The sequence below is a fragment of the Mytilus californianus genome, unplaced genomic scaffold, assembly GCF_021869535.1.
Source record: "Mytilus californianus isolate M0D057914Y unplaced genomic scaffold, xbMytCali1.0.p SCAF_10, whole genome shotgun sequence".
In the NCBI taxonomy this organism is placed as follows: domain Eukaryota; kingdom Metazoa; phylum Mollusca; class Bivalvia; order Mytilida; family Mytilidae; genus Mytilus; species Mytilus californianus.
The window spans coordinates 23403858-23426500 of NW_026262582.1; the positions used below are offsets into that span (position 1 = coordinate 23403858).

At 33.2% G+C, this 22643-nt stretch overlaps 2 protein-coding genes across 2 annotated transcripts; one reads left to right on the forward strand and one right to left on the reverse strand.

Moving 5' to 3' along the window:
• The first annotated feature begins 3301 nt into the window (after positions 1-3301).
• On the forward strand, positions 3302-7575 carry LOC127717792 (uncharacterized). The gene is made up of 2 exons (XM_052223622.1): positions 3302-3408; positions 5981-7575. Exon 2 carries the CDS (start codon positions 5989-5991, stop codon positions 7183-7185), a length of 1197 nt encoding a protein of 398 aa, XP_052079582.1. The 5' UTR covers positions 3302-3408; positions 5981-5988; the 3' UTR covers positions 7186-7575.
• An 11305-nt stretch (positions 7576-18880) lies between these two features.
• On the reverse strand, positions 18881-21776 carry LOC127719053 (uncharacterized). The gene is made up of 2 exons (XM_052225106.1): positions 21625-21776; positions 18881-20167 (listed from the first exon to the last, which is right to left on the reverse strand). Exon 2 carries the CDS (start codon positions 20159-20161, stop codon positions 19238-19240), a length of 924 nt encoding a protein of 307 aa, XP_052081066.1. The 5' UTR covers positions 20162-20167; positions 21625-21776; the 3' UTR covers positions 18881-19237.
• Positions 21777-22643: the final 867 nt, after the last annotated feature.

Below are 22643 nucleotides of genomic sequence, written 5' to 3' on the forward strand. Positions count from 1 at the left end.
GTAATTAAAGACAATGCTTAAGTTCTACGTTTTGGCACAGAACTTTTTAGTTGACTGTCAAAATAAAAAAAATAAAGCATCTTGCTTCACTTCTGTTGATATTTCGAATACCCGTAACTTTGTTATGTACGTGACGTTAAAGTCAAATGCTTTGAATTTAAAAATCAACTGTAAAAGACAATAATGAAAGGACATTCAGTATGATTAATTAAATAAAACATAGCTGAGAGGGTGATAGTGCAGATTGATACCCCTCGAAAAAGCATTGTCAACCATGGCTTCGCCTCGGTTGACAATGTTTTCTGGGGGTACCAATCTGCTCTATCACCCTTTCAGCTATGTGTTATTTATATATTGTCCTCATCTATGGAAAAATGTCCAGAGAAGAAAAAATTTCCATTGTGAAATTGTGTCTGTATATATAGACAATATTTCACAGATGATTACAATGAAAGTTTGTCCTGTTTAAGGGAGGTTATATTTTGTGTGTATTGGCAATATTTCGTAGACAGATTGTCATGAAATGTTGTCTCATGAAGGGAAGGTTATCAACATATATTCATGTAAGATAATGATATTTTATTTGACTGATAATAACAAATAAACACAAATTAATATTCCAGTTACATTGTACTGCAGCACCTCAAAACGCCTTTGCAAAGAGATTCGTCAATCTAGTATTTATGTACTAAACCAAACTATCTGGATTTACCATGCATATGTTGATCTCTGTTTTTTTATATGTTATATTTTTTTCTTTGAGTATATACAATTACTACGATACCTATTAGGGTCACAAAAAAAAAAATTTTTTATCTCGTAATTACGAGAAAACTATCGCGTAATAAAACGATAATTATCTCGTAATTACGCGATAATTATCGCGTAATTACGAGATAATCATTGTTTTATCTCGTAATTACGAGATAATCATTGTTTTATCTCGTAATTACGAGATAATTATCGCGCTATTACGAGAAAACTATCGCGTAAATTTTACGAGATAAGAAGTTTTTTATCTCCTAATTACGAGATAACTATCGCGTAATTACGAGATAAAAATTCATAAAAAAGTTTACTTAATTGCAGAAATGACTTTAAAGGGCAATAACTCCTAAGGGGTCAATTGACAATTTTGGTCATTTGACTTATTTGTAGATCTTACTTGGCTAAAAATGTTTGCTCCTACAGTTTATATCTTTCTATTATAATATTCAAGATAATATCCAAAAACTGAAAAATAATCATTAAAATTACCAATTCAGGGGCAGCATCCCAACAACGGGAAGTCTGATTCGTCTGAAAATTTTTACCCGGTCATATTTGCTCTAAATGCTTTAGTTTCAGAGATATAAACCATAAACTACATTTTACCCCCCCCCCCCCCCCGAAAAATGTTCGATTTTTAGCCATGGTGGCTATCTTGGTTGGTGGGCGGGATCTTTGGATACATTTTTTAAAACTAGAAACCCTAAGGAAGATTAAGGCCAAGTTTGGTTCAATTTGGCCAAGTGGTTTCAGAGGAGAAGATTTTTGTAAAAGTTAACGGACGACGACGGACGCCATGTGATGGTAAAAGATCACTTGACCCTTTGGGTCAGTTGAGCTAATAAAAACGGGCGTTTTATCAGGTGCCCCGGAAGGGTAATCATGATCTGTATATCTATATATATATATAAACGCCTAAAAAGTGTACACAACAACACTAATAACAAAAAAAGGAACTATAAATGTAATTATTTATAAATATTTCGGATAACAGATATCCTTCATCAGTAAATATGATTGTGATGTTGAATGAATCATATATCAGTCTACTAAGATTAAACTATACCAATCTTGAAATTTATACAATAAAAATGTCAAACCGAACATCAGGTAAGACGCTTGCACAATTCTAAATATGTGTTAAACACGACATAGGTTATATGACTAATTACAACAGAGAGTTCAAATATATGCTTTAAATAAAAATAATAATGTGCGATATGAACTAGCACAATTCTAACGCTTTAACGGTGACGACAGTTATGATGTTACAAGAACGATTGCGTCAATAAGAATTCCAAATAAACATCACTGAACGATCTAAATTTGTAAATATTTCAAATTTGACAACGGTAGAGTAGTTGCAACAGAGTCTGCGTATTTAAACATCGCAAACAAACGGCCGTTAAAATATAATAATAAATTTTGACTAAGGTTAACTAGTTGAACGTGGCTTGGTACTTTTACATCCCTCAAAAAATTAAGCAATTTAAATTGGTATATTCAACATATTTATTTTAGAGATGAGTAAGGTAAAGAAATAGAAACAGAGACTGTAATAAAAAGTAATATAACCCAAATGTGAAGCACTGCTTGGAGTCGAACTACATCTTTTCATTTATCCCATTTGGTGCCAAAGTTGTTAATTTTCTTATCCAAAATCTTTCCCGAGTGAGTCTATCCTCCCTAGACCAAGCAGAGTTGTGGTCAATGATTGTAATATATATATGTAATTTTATCTCGTAATTACGAGATAATTTTCTCGTAATTACGCGATAGTTGTCTCGTAATTACGCGATAATTATCTCGTAATTACGAGATAAAAAATGATTATCTCGTAATAACGCGATAATTATCTCGTAATTACGCAATAGTTTTCTCGTAATTACGAGATATTTATCTCGTAATTACGAGATAAATAATTTTGTTTTGTGACCTTAATAGGCTTTCGTAAATTACGGCCCGTAGAAAGAGTGAATATTCAGAATTGTCAACCGTAAAATATTATTTTTCCGAGAGCGCACATCATAATCATTACCAATTTTTCAGTTGATATTTTGTCATCCTTATTGCAATAGGTAGACTCATAAAAATTTTGTATATTTTGAAAAATTGTATGCTCGTTTTAACATTGTATTTGTATACTGAAATTCGGAGAGGACTTCATAATTATATATGATTTTAATGAGGCTCTTGCACATTTCTTCGTGTACACTATAATATAAGTGTAACAATAAGTTATATACATTAACTAATATAAAGTCATATGAACTTGCCATATGATGTAAAAATATTTGACTAAAACATTCCCCGATAACCTTTTCATTCACGGACCATCATTGACTCAAGTAACAGACTAAAATCAAACTAAAAAGTGACCACGCAGCTGACACTTACGCGATTAAAAGTTGCAAGATGTTATACTAATATAGTGTACCACAGACATTTTTAAAAATCCCGCCTGTACAAACAAGCGTCTATTTTTATCAATAGACGTATTTCGTAATGTTAAACATTTAGATCACATGGTTTTGTCATTACAATGGGTCAGGTGATTTTGATAAATAGATAATTTTATAAATATACGTGTATTAAATAGTTCCACAAGTACACACGCCTAGTTGATTTCATTTTACACAAGTAAGTTTTCCATGTGCATATATACATTTTAACTGCATAACGTTACGTCGTATATTTATATAGTTTTCATTTTCACATGTTTTGATGCGGTATCACGAACAGATTAACAGATTAAGGTTCATCATAACAAACGGACAAAAATGTGTGTATACACACCAAAAACTACTCTGAGTATACAAACGGACAAAAATGTGTGTATACTCACCAAAAACTACTCTGAGTATAGACAACCCTTTGTTGTGTAGTTGGAAAAGTTTTTAAGGTCTTGCTTCCACTAGATATATATGTATATATATATAATGATGGGTGTTATTTGTCCATTTGTTATGATGAACCTTAAGCTGTATAGCCAGTTGCGTCCATCATGTTTTGCAGGTTATTATTGTGTTGCTACGGGTGGCATTTTGTTAAGGATTATAATTAAGATATGATAGCTTGCAAAAAGATACCGAGATTGGAAAACAAATAAGTCAGGAACCTGATGGTCATGCAGTGGTTGTCGTTTGTTGATGTACATAGTTCATAAGTGTTTCTCGTTTCTCGTTTTTTATATAGATTAGACCGTTGGTTTTCCTGTTTGAACGGTTTTACACTAGTCATTTTTTTGGGTGTTTATAGGTTGCTGTTCGGTGTGAGCCAAGGCTCCGTGTTGATGGCCGTACTTTGACCTATAATGGTTTACTTTTACAAATTGTGTGACTTGGATAGAGAGTTGTCTAATTGGCACTCATACCACATCTTCTTATATCCAAATAGTAGAAAATAATGTCTCTTAATAAGTTATTACAACCACACAATACCAATTTTTGTACGTCCATGTGTTTTTAAAATTACCCATACAGCATAAATCAATAAGCAAAAAGACCTAAAGATGATCCCATTTAAGGCAGATGCCCGACCATGTTGACGCTATTAAAAGCGTTTAAGAGGATCTTGGATCGGTTTATAAAATAGAGAATACCCATAATAGGCAGAGAATACAGAAAAATAGACTAAAAAAAGAAAAATAGAAAAATAGACAAATTAATTAAAGAATATAGAAAAATGGTGTGTTAAAATATAAAGCATAGAGAATAAGAGGCTAAATAAATAAAGAATAGAGGAAAATGGCTCAAAATATAAAGGATATTGAAATGAAGATCCTCCATCCAGACCCTCTAGCAATGTGTGACGTCAATTTACTAATACATGTACTTACAAGCAACATAACCGATGCCAAATGTGAAACAGGATCTGCTCATCCTTCCGAAGTACCTGGGATCACCCCCGGATTTTGTCGGAGTTCGTGTTGCTCAGTCTTTAGTTGTCTATGTTGTCTTTTGTATACTGTTGTTTCTCTTTTAGTCTTTTTCTTTTTTTTTTGCCATCTTGTCAGTTTATTTTCGACTTATGAGTTGAATGTCCATTTGATATCATTCGCCTCTCTTTTTGGACGTCGACATTGTATTGGTCCATTCATAAGAATTGAATTTAGAAAGCATTTTTTATTTTGGTGCAAGGACTTTTCCAGCTGTAAACACAATGTAGAACGCATACCAATCGACTGGCATATATTTCCAACCCAAAAACATCTATGTTACGAGCCCCTGTGATTAAAACTGGTGGCAAATAAAACATGCCGTCTTACATTCCTATCAATCTAATTAAAATATAGATCTCTGATTTCTTTTTCCTCATATCCTCTTATATATACGAGCATGCAAGTTAATATAGATATGAATTTTGATTTAATTTAGATTGCATTCCGACATGATCAGCTGTTGGCAGGGGATGTATCAAGGGTTCGAGGTAAACATGTGTGGGTAAATCCCTATGATGGTAAAAAAAACACACAGAGTGTAGCGAGCCGAAAACACTTTGATGACTTTATGTAAAAAATTTCCGATCAAAATCGGGTAAGGGGAGTCGTTCGCTCTCCAACGCCACCTGAATTCTTTCCTGATTGAAGGAGATTTTCATGCATCATATCGGAATAAATATCTGTAATAAGATTATACTGGTATACATGTACTGCATGTATCTTGCTGTGGGAACCCCATGGAATCCGTTGTGTAAGAATTCTTTGTGGCAATTAGTATGAATACTACAACTTTTCGGTTGGTCTACTGTTTTCAAATAGTTATGTGAAAACTCAAGCTGATAACTTAGTTCGCAGTACTTGCCATCATTTATTAACATTAGATTCATCAGTGTCTCTAGAATAAAAGCAGTTGAATGTGTGTAGGTTAATAACGCAGTCGCAGAGCACTGAACATGTAAAGTTTCCAAAAGTAAACGTTTCTTAGTTTGATATTTCCCTTTTTAACAGCTGGTTGATGCACAATTTTCTTTTCACGAATTAATGTCTTCTCATACGTCATACTTTCATTTTATTTACCATATGAAAATACGTTTTGAGAATTTGAGTTTACTTATAGAATTATCGATTTGAAAAAAAGTAAACTTGAACAAATACTAAAAAATAACAAATAAAAAAGAAATAACTGTGTGCCAGGTTAGATAATTATATCGACATTCAAGTTTAACAAAGTTTAACAATTATAGACTTTATCATTTGCTTATGTTATTGTAGAATTTGATATGGTTCACGGAGGAGGACATTGCTCTGGTGGTGGTGGTGGAGGTTTCAGCGGTGGTGGGGGATTCCGCACCACAGTCTACTCAAATAATTATTATTCTTCACCGCGGAGTTATGGTCGTGGAGGTTCAGATGACTGTGACTGTACTTGCTGTAAAACATGTTGTCTAGCAATCACTTGTGTTTCGTTAAAACCAAAGTCACGCTTGAGATTTCTATGGTTTCTAGTTGTTGCAATAACTTTAATAACTTCGTTGTCCGTCTCATTAGGGACATACGGAAAACATACAACCGACACATCTTCAAGCGACATGCGACATATATCTAACGGGATTTCACCGAGATTTTGTACTGGTGTTAATGTCAGAAGTCAGAATTACCCAGTATCTGTATACATGTTACCAAACAAACCAGTCGTAAACACACGAAACAAGACTACATTTACTTACAATAAATATTCCAGGTTAGGAAATCAGATGTATGAATATTGGGGTTTTTACCTATTAGAAAATTCGTTTGTGACAATCAAAGCGTGTTCCAGTTACTTAAGAAAAGGAGTTGATTATTATTTTGTTAAAGGTAAACAAAACTTACAAAAATGGAAGAACGATAACTATTGTGACTCGTGCTTTGAATATCATAAGACAACAGACGAATGTAACTATGGCAACTCTACTTTCCTGCATATTGCATATACATCTGACGAATACTACTTTGTGTTTGCAAACCATCTGGATTATTCGGGTCCAGTAGGCGTCACCGTTACAATCGAACTGCAAAGAACGTACTATGATTTGTCGTCTGCCGTCCACAAATGTATGAATTCTTACGAGTGTGATGTGTCATACACCGGTGAAGATTATAGTGAAACTGTCGTGGTTGAGATACCCCACATCAATACTGAAAACATAGGAGTGGAATCAGCGTGTTACAGACGGGCTGGAGTTTTCGTAGGACTTTTCTTTGTCATGCCACTGGGTATCGGGATTTCAATAAGTGCAGTTATTTACTTTGCTTGTATTCGTAGAAGAACAAAATCGACATCTACACCGTATAGAATAATGCAAAATCCAACAGGCGCACAATACTCTACTTTCCCGGCAGCGTCAGCTCCTGTGATGGAACGTGAGCAGGAGCTACCACCAGCATATCCGGGACCACCTTCGTATGAAGAATCGACAAAGACCGGCAAAAAGTAAATGTATCGAACAATGATCGAGAAAGACCGATAAAAAGTAGAGGTTTCGAACAATAGACAAAGACAAACAAATTGTAGACTTTTTTTTAAAAATCTTTTACAAAAACAAATCCTTTGTTATCTAAACCCCCTTATTTATGTTCATAGTTTAATACACATGTTCACAAATGACTGTGTTGACCAATACGGGTTCTATAAACTGCTATAAACTAACTAATACAAAGGCATATCCTAAATAGTATGGTACATGATTTTGAGTGCAGAGTTGAGGATTCTACCTTTAATGTCTATTCTTGAGACATGATTTTATACTGACAAGGAGCCAAGTTTGTTCTAATGTTTATTAAGTATTTGGGTAATTAAAAGCTCACAACTGTTAGCTTTACCTCAACCGAGTAGTTAAAGTAGTTCATCTAAAATATATCTAGTGTATTACTAGCCTCTTACTGAGATTGCAAGTTTAAATCCAGCATGAGGCAGGTGCATTTGACTCCAAGCTTACAATCGATGAACACGTGTTTCTGGAATAGCTTTAATCACGTTTGAATACAACATAAAATTATCAGTTACTATAGAAGTTTCTTAGTAAAGAACCTATGTTTCAGATGGACTTTCACATCTATAAAGTGGTTTTCGAACACAAAAATTTAAATGTGAACAAACTGTAAATGAGGGAAACATTTCATTGCTAAACATCTAGTAAATATATCACAGTATAGAGAATGAAAACGGGAAATGTGCCAAAGGGACAACAACCCCGACAAAAGAGCAGAAAATAGTCCATGGCCACCTATGCATGTTTCAGGACAAGAACATTTACATTCAAACAAGTTGGCAAAAGAGATGATTTCAGCTTCCAATTGTAAACTTTCCATTTCTATCTAGCAAAATTCCAGCAGCGCCTCCATACGGAGTATATATCTCCCAATTGATACGATATTCCTGGGCTTGTATTTCCTAACATGATTTCCTTGATAGAGGGTTGCAGCTCACAAGGAAGCTTTTAAACCAAGATTTTCAAATGGTGAAGTTGAAATCATTCCGTCGTAAAATTTACGGACGCCATCACGAGTTGGTGACCGTTATGGAATAACCGTTTCACAGATGATATCGGATATGTTCCTTATGTCGTAAATACAATCCCCTTCCCTTGTCACGAATGTGACCTACCGAATTAGACTATTTACCGGGATTGTAATAACATGAGCAACACGACGGATGCCACATGTGGATCAGGATATGCTTACTCTTCTGGAGCACCTGAGATCACCCCTAGTTTTTGGTGGGGTTCGTGTTGCTTAGTCTTTAGTTTTCTATGTTGTCTCTTGTGTACTTTTACTAGTTTATTTTCAAATGGTGAAGTACAACCAATGAAATAGAATGATTTCCGTTTGCCTATGCGTGATGTATAAATACACAGCCACGTTCAATCTGAAGAGGGATCTCAGCGGCCGAGTGATATAAAAAGCCCGGTGTCACTGTTGTTAAAATTTTAGACTGCACGTGGAAGGTCCTTTCGACTCCAAGCTTGATTGATTAGGATTTCTTCTCTTCCACAGGTCAGTGGTTCTCAGAAAGTAAATGTATGCCCCTATTCAAAACCCTCGTTGAACATTAACAATCCCAATTTTCCTCCAGGTCAACAACAAAAAAAGTTGGAAAAAACACTTCAATAATTTCTCGACCAATTTCTGATATGGATATGAAATTCCGACTGTCATACAGAAAGTAGCCAATATCTAAGGGTGAGGGGTATACATTGTAAGTTCCGCTTTGCGGACATCTCTAGTTTTACCTTATAAATGTTTATGTCTAAGGTTTGTGGAATATGTTATTCGTTGTGCTTTAAGAACTAATCGCAATGACTCCTTGTTCTCCCGCTTTATGTCAAAATCTATCTGTTTCCTGTACTAACTTATCACAGGGTGGTCTTATTAAACTACTCGGAAGACCTCATTTATTCACAGCAGTGTTTTCTTATTGAGCTACTCGGAACACTTAACTTCTGTTAAGTGCAGTACCATCATATCCCGTTATGTCGTTTAAATGGGACGCTCTCGATCTTTTATCTGATGAAGGAGTGTTCAAATAGATATAAGAAGATGTGGTATGAGTGCCAATGAGACAACTCTCCATCCAAGTCAAAATTTATAAAAGTAAACCATTATAGGTCACAGTACGGTCTTCAACACGGAGCCTTGGCTCACACCGAACAGTAAGCTATAAAGGGCCCCAAAAATTACTAGTGTAAAACCATTCAAACGGGAAAAACAAACGGTCTAATCTTTATAAAAAAACGGGAAACGAGAAACACTTATGAACCATATCAACAAACGACAACTACTAAACATCAAATTCCTGACTTAGGACAGGTGCAAACAAGATCTAGAAGAAATCCTATTTTTTTCTGTTTATTTTTTTTCTCTATAATATTATACTTAATTATGAAGAATTTATATTACAGAGAATGTTTCAAATGTGTAAAGTTTGCTCTGCATCAATTTGTTTCGCTGTATAATTTATATCCTTTTCATCAATGACAATAAGATGGTATTGAATAACATATTTATTTTCGTCGATCTTGAATTCCGTCATTCGGCTGTACGTTTATTTTCGATGGTATTATTTCCACGTTTTCATTTCAAAATCGACCGTTAAATACGATATAATTCCAACAAAAGCCTTGGACTTCCTCAGTTCGTGATTTATCTCAGATGAAGTATGAGTCATGTGGTTGGTTCTGAAAATGCATGAAATATTTGTCACTGGACATTAAGCAACCGCCGATCAATCTTCATACTCCGATGGGAATCAATGACCGGCCTAATTTGCCCGCCACTCATGTCTACTGTCCACATATAAAATGACTATTATGTATCATGTATAGTATTTTTCAAATTTTTGTAGCAAAGCAATGATCTAAAATCTCTACTTTGTACGTACACTGTATTGTTACATGCTTACTTCATGGTATTTTCTTTTTGAACAACTTTTTAATTGATCTATTTTTTTAATATCCAATAAGTTTGTTTTGAAATTGTATTTTACAAGTGTGATGTTAGTTTGTTGAATATAATAGATCATTAGTGAAAGATATCTGTGAGATCTCAAGTGGGATAATTTGTTGAATCAATGAAAACTTACAGAATTTTGTTTCTCACGGATTTACTTTTACTTTCAAAATAGATAAAATGCAATATAAGGAAATTATTGCATTGTTTTTAAAATATTTGGTCGATAAAAACAAAGCGAGGTCAGTTTTAAGAGACAGAACAAATAACTTCCGTACAAAGCGTTCGTGCGAAAACATTAATGCTGTTAATGTACATTATTTATCAAATTAAACATTGAATAATTCAAATTGAGAATGAAAACGGAGAATGTGTCAAAGAGACAACAACCCGACCTTAGCTAGAGCTGAAACCAGCCTTAGGCCACGCAGCAACAAAATCCCGCAACCGGAGGCGGGCTTCAGCTGGCTCCTAAACAATAATGTATACTAGTTCAGTAAAAATGAATTGCACGTTTTGCTTTGTGTATTGATTTTTTTACAATAACTAATTGCGTTATAAGAACTGCTTTATATCTTGTATTGCAATTATATATAAACAAGGGTCAGTTTAGACATACACTTTGCAACAAGATCTTGAGAACTGTAAATTCATTATTTGCCGATACTTTTATTAAAAAAGGAATAATGCGTCCTCAAAAAGAAAATACACAAAAAATAACTTAATCTTATATTTTTTTACATTCTAACATTTTTAAAATAATTTGCAAATAAGTTTGAAAGTCTTTGTCTAATGCAGTTCGGATCTTCATCTTTAACACATTTACTTTGCATTCATATTGTTGTGTTTTTTCATTTTTTTATTTTCTCTTGCCGCGATATAGATTTTTTATTGCACTCATGCGGCGTAAAACAAACACTAATCAATCTTGAGGTTTTTTTCTTCCTTCCTCGATGTACTTTCAATTGCAAATTATTTGCGTTTACATATTAAACAGAAATGATGCAAACATTGTCAAATTTAGCTGTTTCCTCCAGTACCGTCGGTAACTAAAGCTCCATTCCAATTTAAAACAAATTTCCTTTTTACAAACAATCTGTAAACGTGTAAGAACAGAAAGGCAGTCTGTTTAGAATAACCGTTCTACAATCAGCCACGCTGTACATAATAGTTCACTTCAAATACAAGCCCGCTTATGTATTTGTTCGGTAACATATATAATATCTTTCGATCTTAAATATGATAGATGTTTAAATCTATTATTCCTTTTTTAAAAGGTATGACTAATAAGTAGCCTTCTTCTTTTTTTTTTTGCCTGATAACTTGGTCAGTTTTTCGCATGACTGGACCTCTTCCATTCTCACCGGGCAGCTTAATCGTTGGTTTAAACAATATTTTATTCGATAAGTCAAACCATGCTATATAATATAATACAGTATAAACAATGGGATTCAGAAACAAGCAACATTGCTTATTTTAATCTGTCTCCAAAAGAATGTTGACATACAATATAATGAATACTTGGAGCATGCTCTGTCAATTGAAATATATTAAGAATAGTAAATACAAAAAAAGATTGACTATATAGTTTGAGAAAAAAGGGAGAAAAAAAAACAAAAACAAAAAACAAAAAACAAGTGATTGAAATGAGCTAAATGAAATGCAAGGAAAACATATAAATGATGCTTTCATATTATGGTGTGAATCTTTTACTTTTCAATATGTATTTTTGTACCAATACAAAAAGAGTACAATTTTCTTCATCAGTTAAACAATCTGACCCAAAAAGCAAAATATTTACATCAATACGCTGCGGAAAATCAGCAAGAGAATTCAGTAGCACTTGGCGTATGTTAGTATAGTAAGGACACGTTAATAAAAAATGAGAGCTTGTTTCTATAGCACCACAACGACAATTTGGCGAATCCACTAAATTACGTAAAAATAAATCGGAGTTTAAAGCACTAGAGTTCATTCGCAAGCGTGCATGGAGAATTTGTCCAATGCGATTTCCAACATAATAATGTGTGGGAACCTTCTTATTTTGTTTACAAATATGTTTTTTAAATAGAAAGAGAGAGTCGCACTGTCTTATATTAAAAGGTATCTTATTCCATAATTTCACGGTTGCAGGGAAAAAGTATTCTGAATATAAGCGAGTTCTTGTAACGATTTCTAAGATATTTTGACGTTGCCTTGTATTATGGTTATGCCTACTTTCTACTAAACCTGGTATTTGTTCACGGAGATAACTAGGTGTTTTTTCATATATAATTTTGTGCCAGAGTATCAATCTATGATTTTCTCTTCGTTCCGATAACTTTTCCCATTGAGTTTCGACATATAACTTACCAATATTCGTAAGTTTAGTCCCCCCTGTAACTATGCGTGCGGCATCTAGCTGGATATATTCAAGCCTTTGTATTAGGTTTACATTATGTGTGTCCCATACAACATCGGCGTATTCAAGAATTGGCCGTATAAAAGACATATATAGTTTTTCCAGAGTGAACCGATCGAAAACGTTTCTAACTTTTCGTAGAATATTAACCCTTAAATAAGATGTTTTCATTATGTATTCGATGTGGTCTTGCCAAAATCCATTATTAGAAAAATAAACACCAAGATGTTTGTGATTGTCGACTATTTTCAGTTCTTGGTTATTCATTTTTAAAGGGGGGTGGTACAACTTAGTTTTTTTCCTAGAAATAATCATAGACTCTGTTTTTTTGGCATTAAAATTAACAAGCCATTTTTGTGACCAATTATATATTTTATCTAAATCATTGTTTAGTGTTTCAGCAGCTTCAATCGGATTATCAACTACTAAGTACAATGAGGTATCGTCAGCAAATAATTTAATTTCTGCATGAATATCTTCGACAATGTCATTTATAAAGATTAAAAACAGTAGAGGCCCTAAAATAGAACCCTGGGGTACCCCTGCATTTACTGGTAGCCAATCAGAACTTGTACCATTTATTACCACACTTTGGGATCTTCCTGACAGATAATTTTCAAACCATTTCAATAAACTACCAGATATTCCAGCTTGTTGTAATTTGAAAAGAAGACCCTTATGCCAAACTCTATCGAAGGCTTTGCTTATATCACAGAAAACAACCCTTATTTCTTTACCACTATCAAGAGCTTTACCAAAATCATTTGAAATATTAACTAGTTGATTTACTGCTGAGTCCCCCCTAGTGAAGCCAGACTGATTATTGCTAAGAAACTTATTTTGTTTTAAGTGATTGTAAACATGTTTATAAACACAACGCTCCATACACTTTGATATAACACTCAAGAGGGAAATCGGTCTATAATTTTTCACATCATTTGGTTTATTACTTTTGAATACAGGGGAAACGTTTGCTCTTTTCCATTGATGGGGAAATACTGCACTACGCAAGGACAAGTTGAATAATTTACACAAAGGACTTTTAAGAATAGCTGAAGCCTCTTTTAACAGTTTTGGATTTATTAAATCAGGACCTGAAGCTTTTGATGGATTAATTATACTAAGAATGTCTTCCACTTCTGTTTCGTTAAGTTCTATTTCGTTGATTGTAGTTGAAGCATTAAGAGGTATAACGGGTAAAATTGTACTGGAGTCATCAATATTAGACTGGGATGCAAAAAAATGATTTAATTCGTTTGCTTTGTCGATATCATCAAATATAAGAGAATCATTTATTAAAAGAGGTGGTATACTTGTGTCTTTTGATTTCATACCTGTAATTTGATTTACGATTTTCCACCAATTCTTATTAGAGGAGTTGTTATTAATAACTTTTTTTATCAAGGAATTATTAAAATCTTCTTTAGATTTTCTTACTAAATTGGTAACTTCGTTTCGTATTTTCCTAAATTTATTCCAGTCTTTCGAATTATTACGTCTTTTAGCAATTTTGTGTATTCGATTCTTTTTCCTTAACTTTTTCTTTATTTCATTAGTAAGCCAAGGGGGTTGATCCTTACGAACCGTTATTATTTTATTTGGAATACATTTATCGGCTGCATCTAAAATAATATGTGTGATATTTGCCGTCATGTCTTCAATATTATCTGAATCTGTTATTGAATTCCAATTATTTCCGGACAAAATATTTCTGTATTTTGTATAGTCGCCACGATCATACAACCATATTTTACGTTTGAAAGATTTATGACAGGTTTTGGGAAAATTTAAAAGACCAATAATAGGACAATGGTACCTCAATTGATCAAGAAGTGGCGGACCAACGCCACAGTACGTAACAGCATTTACGTTGTTTGTAATGAAAAGATCTAAGTCTAGGTTAGTCTATGGAAAGGTATATACTATGAAATTTAGAGCGAGGGGCTTGCCCCGAGCTCTTAATTTCATAGTATATACCTTTCCATAGACTATCCAATTTAGCACATATTTACAACTCGAGTAATCTTTTAATTGGTCTATTGATAGTTTATTTTGGCTGACTACTTGTATCACAGGTGTTTGTAAAACGGAGCACATTAACGAATTTTGTAAATCTACTCACTAGACTAAGTATCATTGTAAAATATGTGATTTCAAAAGGCCCTTCACTCCAGAATGAAAAGATGGTAGCTGCTGGTGTAAGTATGCATACTGATATAAAGCGGTGTTTTACTATACATGTTCTTCTTACAAGGTAAGATGACATAATAAATTGACCAAAAGCAGGTAATAATTAAATTGCAGTGGAAGCTTTACATGTTTTGAAAACATTTTTTTAATTTCACAGTAAAACTAAAGCTATAATAAATTTGAAACATATAGATAATTTGTCCCCAAAGATATAGTCTATCAGATAGGCATTAAAAGGCAACTACAAATAGATCAGAGATTATAGGTTTTGTGTTTTTTTTTTTTTATTAGTTCAAAGTAAAAACTAAAAGATTTATCAGAATATGTTTATATATATATGCACATTATCTTCAGACATAATCACAGTTTTTCAATTCATGACATCGTCCTGAACATGCATGAAATATTTGCCACTGGACATTAAGCAACCTATAATCAATAAATCAATCAATTCATGACGAAATAGATCACTTTCCTTAAGAAAGTTTAAAAAATTATCACCAAGTTGCTTTAATTTTCCTTCACAAGGTTTCATAGTACACACTTTTCTGTGTACAAAGTAATTGCATGGATGATACATTATCATAATTTTAAGATATCGTTGTACTCTAATCAAGGTATAAAGAACCATATGTATTACCCTTTATTTAAATGATAAAATTTGCAATTGTCAAAAACATTTTTTAGATCCAAAGATTTTAATAGCAGGATATTTAAAAATCAATGTGAAAACTAATTACAAACTATTTAATTTAATTTGGAACACAGCATTTTATTTCAAAATAGCCAGTGGCAATTTTTGTTTTAAATATCTTGATTACGATACAATGAAATCTTACCCTTGTGGTCATTCATGCGTAGTTACTTAGTACACAGGAAAAGTATGTACTATGAAAATTAGAAGGCAAATATAAGCAATTTGATTGGACGAGAAGTTGTAAGTATGTGCTAACAACGAAGAAGACTGTTCAGTAAAATGTGTTGGTTCGTCTATCAACTGATTCAAACTGAACTGTGTTAATAAAGGTTTAATCTTAGAGTTAGCGCAACTTATTTGATTATCATTAAAATCGCCAGTAATCATTATGTAATCTACATGATTGTCGTTTAAGGCCATATCTAGTGAGTTTTCTAATTTCACCCAAATATCTTGCTCGCAATTAGGGGGGATATAGAAAGTCCCAAAGAGAACTTTTTTACCATGTAATTTTAGTTCTAGCCACACAGATTCAAGGTTGTCCATTTCTATGTCTTGGCGTCGATGTGCAACTAAATTATTTTTAACATATACGACAACTCCACCGCCTGTTTTTTGTGGTCCCCTATCTCGACGGAAGGGGCTATGATAATTTAGTAACTTTATTGATTCGTCTGTGTTATTATTGTTTAGCCAAGACTCCGTAAAAGCTAATATGTCAAAATCATCATACTCCGCTTCTATAAGGTCCAATTTTGGTACGATACTTTGAATATTTAGGTGAAGAAATGACACAGATTTTGAGAACAATTCAGAAAAATTTGATAAATCAGCAATGTTAACGGTACTAACTGAGGAGTTTAAATCATCATTCGGACCAGGGTTTGTTTCTAAGCCTGCTATTATTAACAGCATTTGAACAATAACAAGTATGAAAGAGAACGCAACTATAAATAATACATCACAGGAAGCATTGCTTTTAGTACATACATTAACATTTTTACAAATTTGGGATTTAGCATTTTTATTATATATTAAGAAATTGATCAACAGTGCTAGTGCGACTGCTTTCAATTTTGTTTTGCTAAAAAGTATTAGGTTGATACAGAATACATCAAGATATGTAAGTCTCTGTTTAATGTTAGTACCTGGAATAAATAGGCCAACTCTCATGCGATATTGTTCAATACTAATACCCATTTACTATGTAACACCTGATTGGTCTCTTTGAAGATGAGAGCGGCCAACTTCTAAACAAATACATCTTTGCATTTCATTTTTACAAAAGTAAGGGAAGTACATCATTTCAAACAGTTTGTGAGAACAAAATATATACAACAATACATTTAATACAAATAAAAAAAGAAATAAGCACATTTATGTGACTATGTAGAGGTATATGTACCTCTGGCGTAGGAGAATAAAGAAACCTTAATTATTATGATTAAAGAAAAGATCAATACTACAACTTTGTTAACAATTCACATGTATAGTTATTATTGAATGGATCCCAAAAAAAAATTGTCCAATCAAAGACAAGTTTGAGCAAATAAGACATGTGATTGGCCAAGAAGTCACGCACAAGTAAATAATTTTACTATCGGCGCTTGGGATAGTAAATTCCAAAATGACCTGTAAAAATAAAAATAAAAACCAAAGTTTACTCATATATAGAATGAAATTAAATTTTAAGTGATAAACATTTGAAAAGTGGTCGATATTTAGAATATTTTCTGTAAACTACGGAATTAATTCACAATTAGTATACATTTAAGAATTTAATCGCACATTATCTTAAGCGATTCGAAAAAAATGTTACTTAGAGTGAAAACAAGTTACCCACAAAGAAATATAATTTGTAAAGTGCTAGCTTTATAAAGGAATGACAATAAATTATAAGATTATAAAACTGTCTCTTAAGAATACAATTGAAGTGGCCATGCATAATATAAATATAAAGTTGTAAAAAGAAAAAAAAACATTTTAATTTCATTTATAAAAGTCTATTTACGATAACAGTACTTAGGAGTGAGGCTCACTTCCAGATTCCAGATTTGCGTCGGATACTGTTGGTGCTGTAGATAATGTTTCAGCATAGGATCGAAGCCTGCACGGTGTTTCGTAACTCGGCGGTCTTTGCAGTTTTCTGTTGTAATCGAGTCTGTCAAGAAAGTTTTTAGCTCCTGGACAGCAGTAGACAGAGACGAAGTTGAGAAAAGCTGCCATTGTATTGACTTGGTGGACATGTTCAATATTATCCTTTACAAAGATTTTGCCGTTCACGGTCCATGTATCTCTTATGTGATGCTCAATACGAAGCTGTCGAGCTTTAAATGCAATGGTGTTCCTGATTTTTGTGAGGTCCTCATTTACCCTGATATACCTGAGATCTCTGTTTTCTCTCATCGCTTTTTTACATTTCAGTATTCGTTTCTTAGCAAAGTGGTCTTTCAACTTAACAATCACCTGTCTGGGACGAGGTGGAACAGAATTTCTCGCACTGTTAGTATTATCGGAGCCAGTACGAGGTTGACCAATACGATGGGATCGAACAACGTCGTTAATATCAATACTCTTATCAACAGACTTCAATAATTCTTTGACCAGCTCTGTCGTTTGTTCTGATGTTTCGCTACTCCCTCCATCCGGTATACCATTAATACGAAGTAAATCGCGACGACCGTACTGTTCTAAGGCATCAATATCGTCGCGTAGACTTTGGTTCTCCTTTGATAGTTTATCTATTTCGGATTTGTATTGTTGTATTGTTGCTTTGATGGTATAGTCTATCTCTTCATGTAAAAGTTCTTTTAGTTGAAGAGCTATTTTTACAATATCGGACTCAGCCAAGGAGCAAGTAATAGTTTGTGATGGTATGTTGGGCTCTTGTACTTGTTGGTATTGGAGTGAACTGAGACCTGCTGAAACAGTAGCATGATGTATTACAGATGGGTCAATATCGACAGGAGGAGAGTCTGGGTCAGATTGAGACGACATAATGTATCTTTTTACAGATTCATTTTCAGGTGGCGATGGCTTGCTGAGACGGCGAAGTCGATTGGTGTTATCAGGTGTTTGCATTTGTTAAATGTTATATGTAAAAGTTGATTTCAATAGTGTTTACAGTATACAGGTGACAGATTGTTGCATATTTACCTTCAATTTCGTTGAGAAGAGTTCACAGATATAAATAAATAAGTTATATACACAGCTATATACTAATGAAATTTATACATCAAATCCACATTTTGACGAAATATATCCTCAACGATCAATTAACCAACCATTTCATATCCTCCTAGAGGTAAAAAGTGTCTTTACGGATTACATTTTCAAATTTTTCTTGGAGCAAAAGAAAACACGTCCATTACCAAAACAGGCATGCGCATATTTATAAGCAAGTTGGTCCGGTAAATGTTGTGTAATATTGTTCACATCCAATGTTTGACTGGTTTCGTTTGCTCCGATCTGTAATTGTCAGTAATATTAAACCATAAACTGTTAGATGCAGGAATATCCACATTATACAGCACAGCAGTATTGATTCCTCGGATTTAATTGCCTCTTCATAAAAAAAATCTGGCCAAAGGAACCAGGTTCATAATTGTAAGGCGGTTCACATAGTGAAATCCGATTTTTCATCTCTATATTCACGAGATTCTCTTTCGGAATCTATAACATTAGCTCGCACGAACAATGACCGTAGTTTGAGAACTACTTTCACAATGCCTTAAAAATCATAATTCCAGATATGCTAATCGGAACCATTCTCTACGACAATCCCGATCGGTTCTTTTTGTCCGTTTATCAGTTGTCGTTCAATATCCGTTTGATTAAGAATTTCTCCATTTATGGTTTGGCGTTGCCTTGTACAATTTATTCTGATGAATTTAGATTTATATAATAAACATACTATTATAACAGCAACTAATATAAGAACAAATGCAACAATAGGTCCTATAACCGTACCAATATTATTTGTTTCACCAGTTGTTTGAGACAGCTTCGTTACGTTTTCTTTTGGCATGACGGTTGGTACATTTGTTTTCCAAATATTTGCAGACGTTGTAGATGTTGTTTTGATATTATAATGGGTTAACTTGTCTGTTTGTCCTTTTGTTCTCCACACGCTTGGTCCTTTTGTTTTCCACACGTTTGGTCCTTTTGTTGTCCACATGTTTGGTTCTTTTGTTTTCCACATGTTTGGTCCTCTTGTTTTCCATACGTTTGGTCCTTTTGTTGTCCACATGTTCGGTCCTTTTGTTTTCCATACGTTTGGTCGCTTTCTTTTCCATACGTTTGGTCCTTTTGTTGTCCATACGTTTGGTCCTTTTGTTTTCAAAACATTGTTTGGTAACTTGAATTCATTCCGGGATTTAGTTACGCCGTTAGAAGAAATTTGTTTATTTAATTTAGATTTAGAAGGGTGAACTGACTTATTGACTTTTCCTCTTCTACCATCCAAAACATAGTCTGGTAATTTGAATACATTTCGGGATTTTCTTTCTAAGGTATGTGCTTTCGTCAAATGGTATGGTGTAGTACTTTGTATAAAGTTGAATTTAATTGGAGATTCGTTTTGTAATCTTGATTCCGATAATACAATTTCCTTTTTTTCTAATGGATACTGTTGGGTTACAGGAAATAACAAGACGATAAAAACGATCTCTCTAATCATGATTTCCTGCAACATATATAAACACTTATCATAATGTATTCATATAATTTATCATTAATAAAATTGAGAATGAAAATGGGGAATGTGGCAAAGAGACAACAACCCGATTAAACACGATTAAACAGCACAAGGACACCATTGGGTCTAAAATACACCGAGAAAATCGTGCACCCAAAGGTGTGCTTCAACTGACCCCTAAACAAAAATATGTACTAGTTCAGTGATAATGGACGTCATACTTAACTCCAAAATATATAAAAGAAACTAAAATTTAAAATCATTCAAGACTAACAAAGGCCAGAGGCGTTTAAATAAACTGCAAATATATGCATACATGCATATCTACGTTAACTTTATTCATGTATTACTAGCCAACCATCCACCAGGTACACCACGTTACGAGGATGTGAGCTACTATACGCTTGGAAGGACCACTTGATATCGAATGAGTATAATAAGGATGAGTCGCAGTAATTGTTCACTATGTCTATGTCTAAGGTCTTTTGATCAATTGTATAACCAGGTTGCGATAATTTAGGTCACCGTTGTTTTTTTTTTTTATAAATTTTTGTTATTCATAATATATCAAAAGGTCGGATGTCTGCCCTTCCACAAAAATAATGTAGTGTCCTCATCTCCCCTATCCCAAACATCCTACTTTGAAATTCGCGTTTAATTTTTGCACCTGCAAATAGGGCAATACATGTAACTGTACTCTTTTAACGATATAAAGAAATACGGGTTTTACATATCATTTCCCATAATTTCAATGATGTTTAATGATATGTGTATACAGTATATTGAAGAAAAAAGTAAGATTATTATCTAAGATTTTCGACCTAAATGTACCTTGTGATTATATAGATGCTCCATTCAGAATGTCTCGTTTATCTTTTTTAAATTTTCTTATGTGTTTCAACAGACAATAGACGATATCGTTGTTTTACAGACGAATTTCCACGTGTGATAGCAAGTTAATAAATTTTATATGGAAATTTCCAATGTATGAGTAAACATGATATATATATTATATAAATATTATAGGATGGAAAATACAAATCTATAAATAGATTCTAAATTTAACTCCGACATGACGAAATTGGGTTTTTATCAATATACATGTATTTTATACATATCATTACACATGCTTAAAATTGCAGGAAATATTATGTAGAACGCATATTACATGTAAATTAATATAATTGCATCTTACAGTTACATGTTATTGCCTTATTTCCATGTGCAAAAATTATACATGCCAAATTGTGCATGAATGATCTCACTTAAATTGATAACAGTTAGTCTGCTGCCAATTTAATTATCAGCTGATTGTGATGTTAATTGGTCTAAACGTTTCTCAATTGATCCAGAAGGAGCAACAGTCATGTGACAATTTAAATGCTTATAAATCCTTAAATATTAAATTAGAATATGCTTGAAAATTTAATTGCATGCTTACTTACTGTATATATATTACTGTATAGACAGGTACATAAATAGTCGTTATTGACAAGCTTGACAATGTTACGATCTGTTAATATTTGTATATTCCGAAGGCATACTGAATATTTTACGGAGGGAACCAACCTTATAACTGAACGTTGGTGATGTGAAATAAGAATATTGTCTCTGTTATGATATCATGCATGTTTATATATACAAGTCTAAGAATTTCCAAAATAATCTATTTTAGGAGATGGGATTATTAACAGACGACAATGTCTTTGTTTACATCTTTATGGTCACGCGAGTGTTAGCGAGGGCGGAATTTATCCTCAGTTAGTTTAAAGGTCGTGAATTGGTAAAAGAATGGTTTAAACTTAGATAAAACACATACAACTTTTCTGTTTCTTTATTAATGAGAAAATAAATTGTCAATCTATAACAGGTTGGGAACAACCCCTATAATGAGGGGTAATGTAATGAATATCCCTTTTATCATGGGTACATTTCAATTGTTAAAAAACATTGTTTTTGTAAAAACCAAAAAAAAAAATGTACAAATGAGCACATATTTATATTATCTGAAGAAATTTTTCCCAAAGAACTATATATATATATACATCTTTCTGGTGTTATATGGTCAAAACATGTCCAAGAATTGTGTAATATTCCTGGACTTGTATCTTCTTTTAAAATAAAATGATGGGGTCCCTCTTTAAAATAAAATGGTTCCAAATATAATGAATTCCCCTTGCTTATTAGTTATCATATTAGCATATAGACCATGACTTATCATCATGCATCTTCCATATCTGCCTGTAAATCGGTTACATGTAACTCCTCCTTTTTTTTCTCTTTCAATTATACATGTATGTCCGCTTAAGCTTGTCGGTATTTGTAATTTCGGAAAATCGGAAAAATGAATTGTCAGAAATGTCTCAATGTAACCGGATATCATGCACTCTTCATGATCTATCTGTCTGATGTAAATAAGAAACACCTAATCGGGCCACCACCTTCGTCACTCAAGTGGATCTTC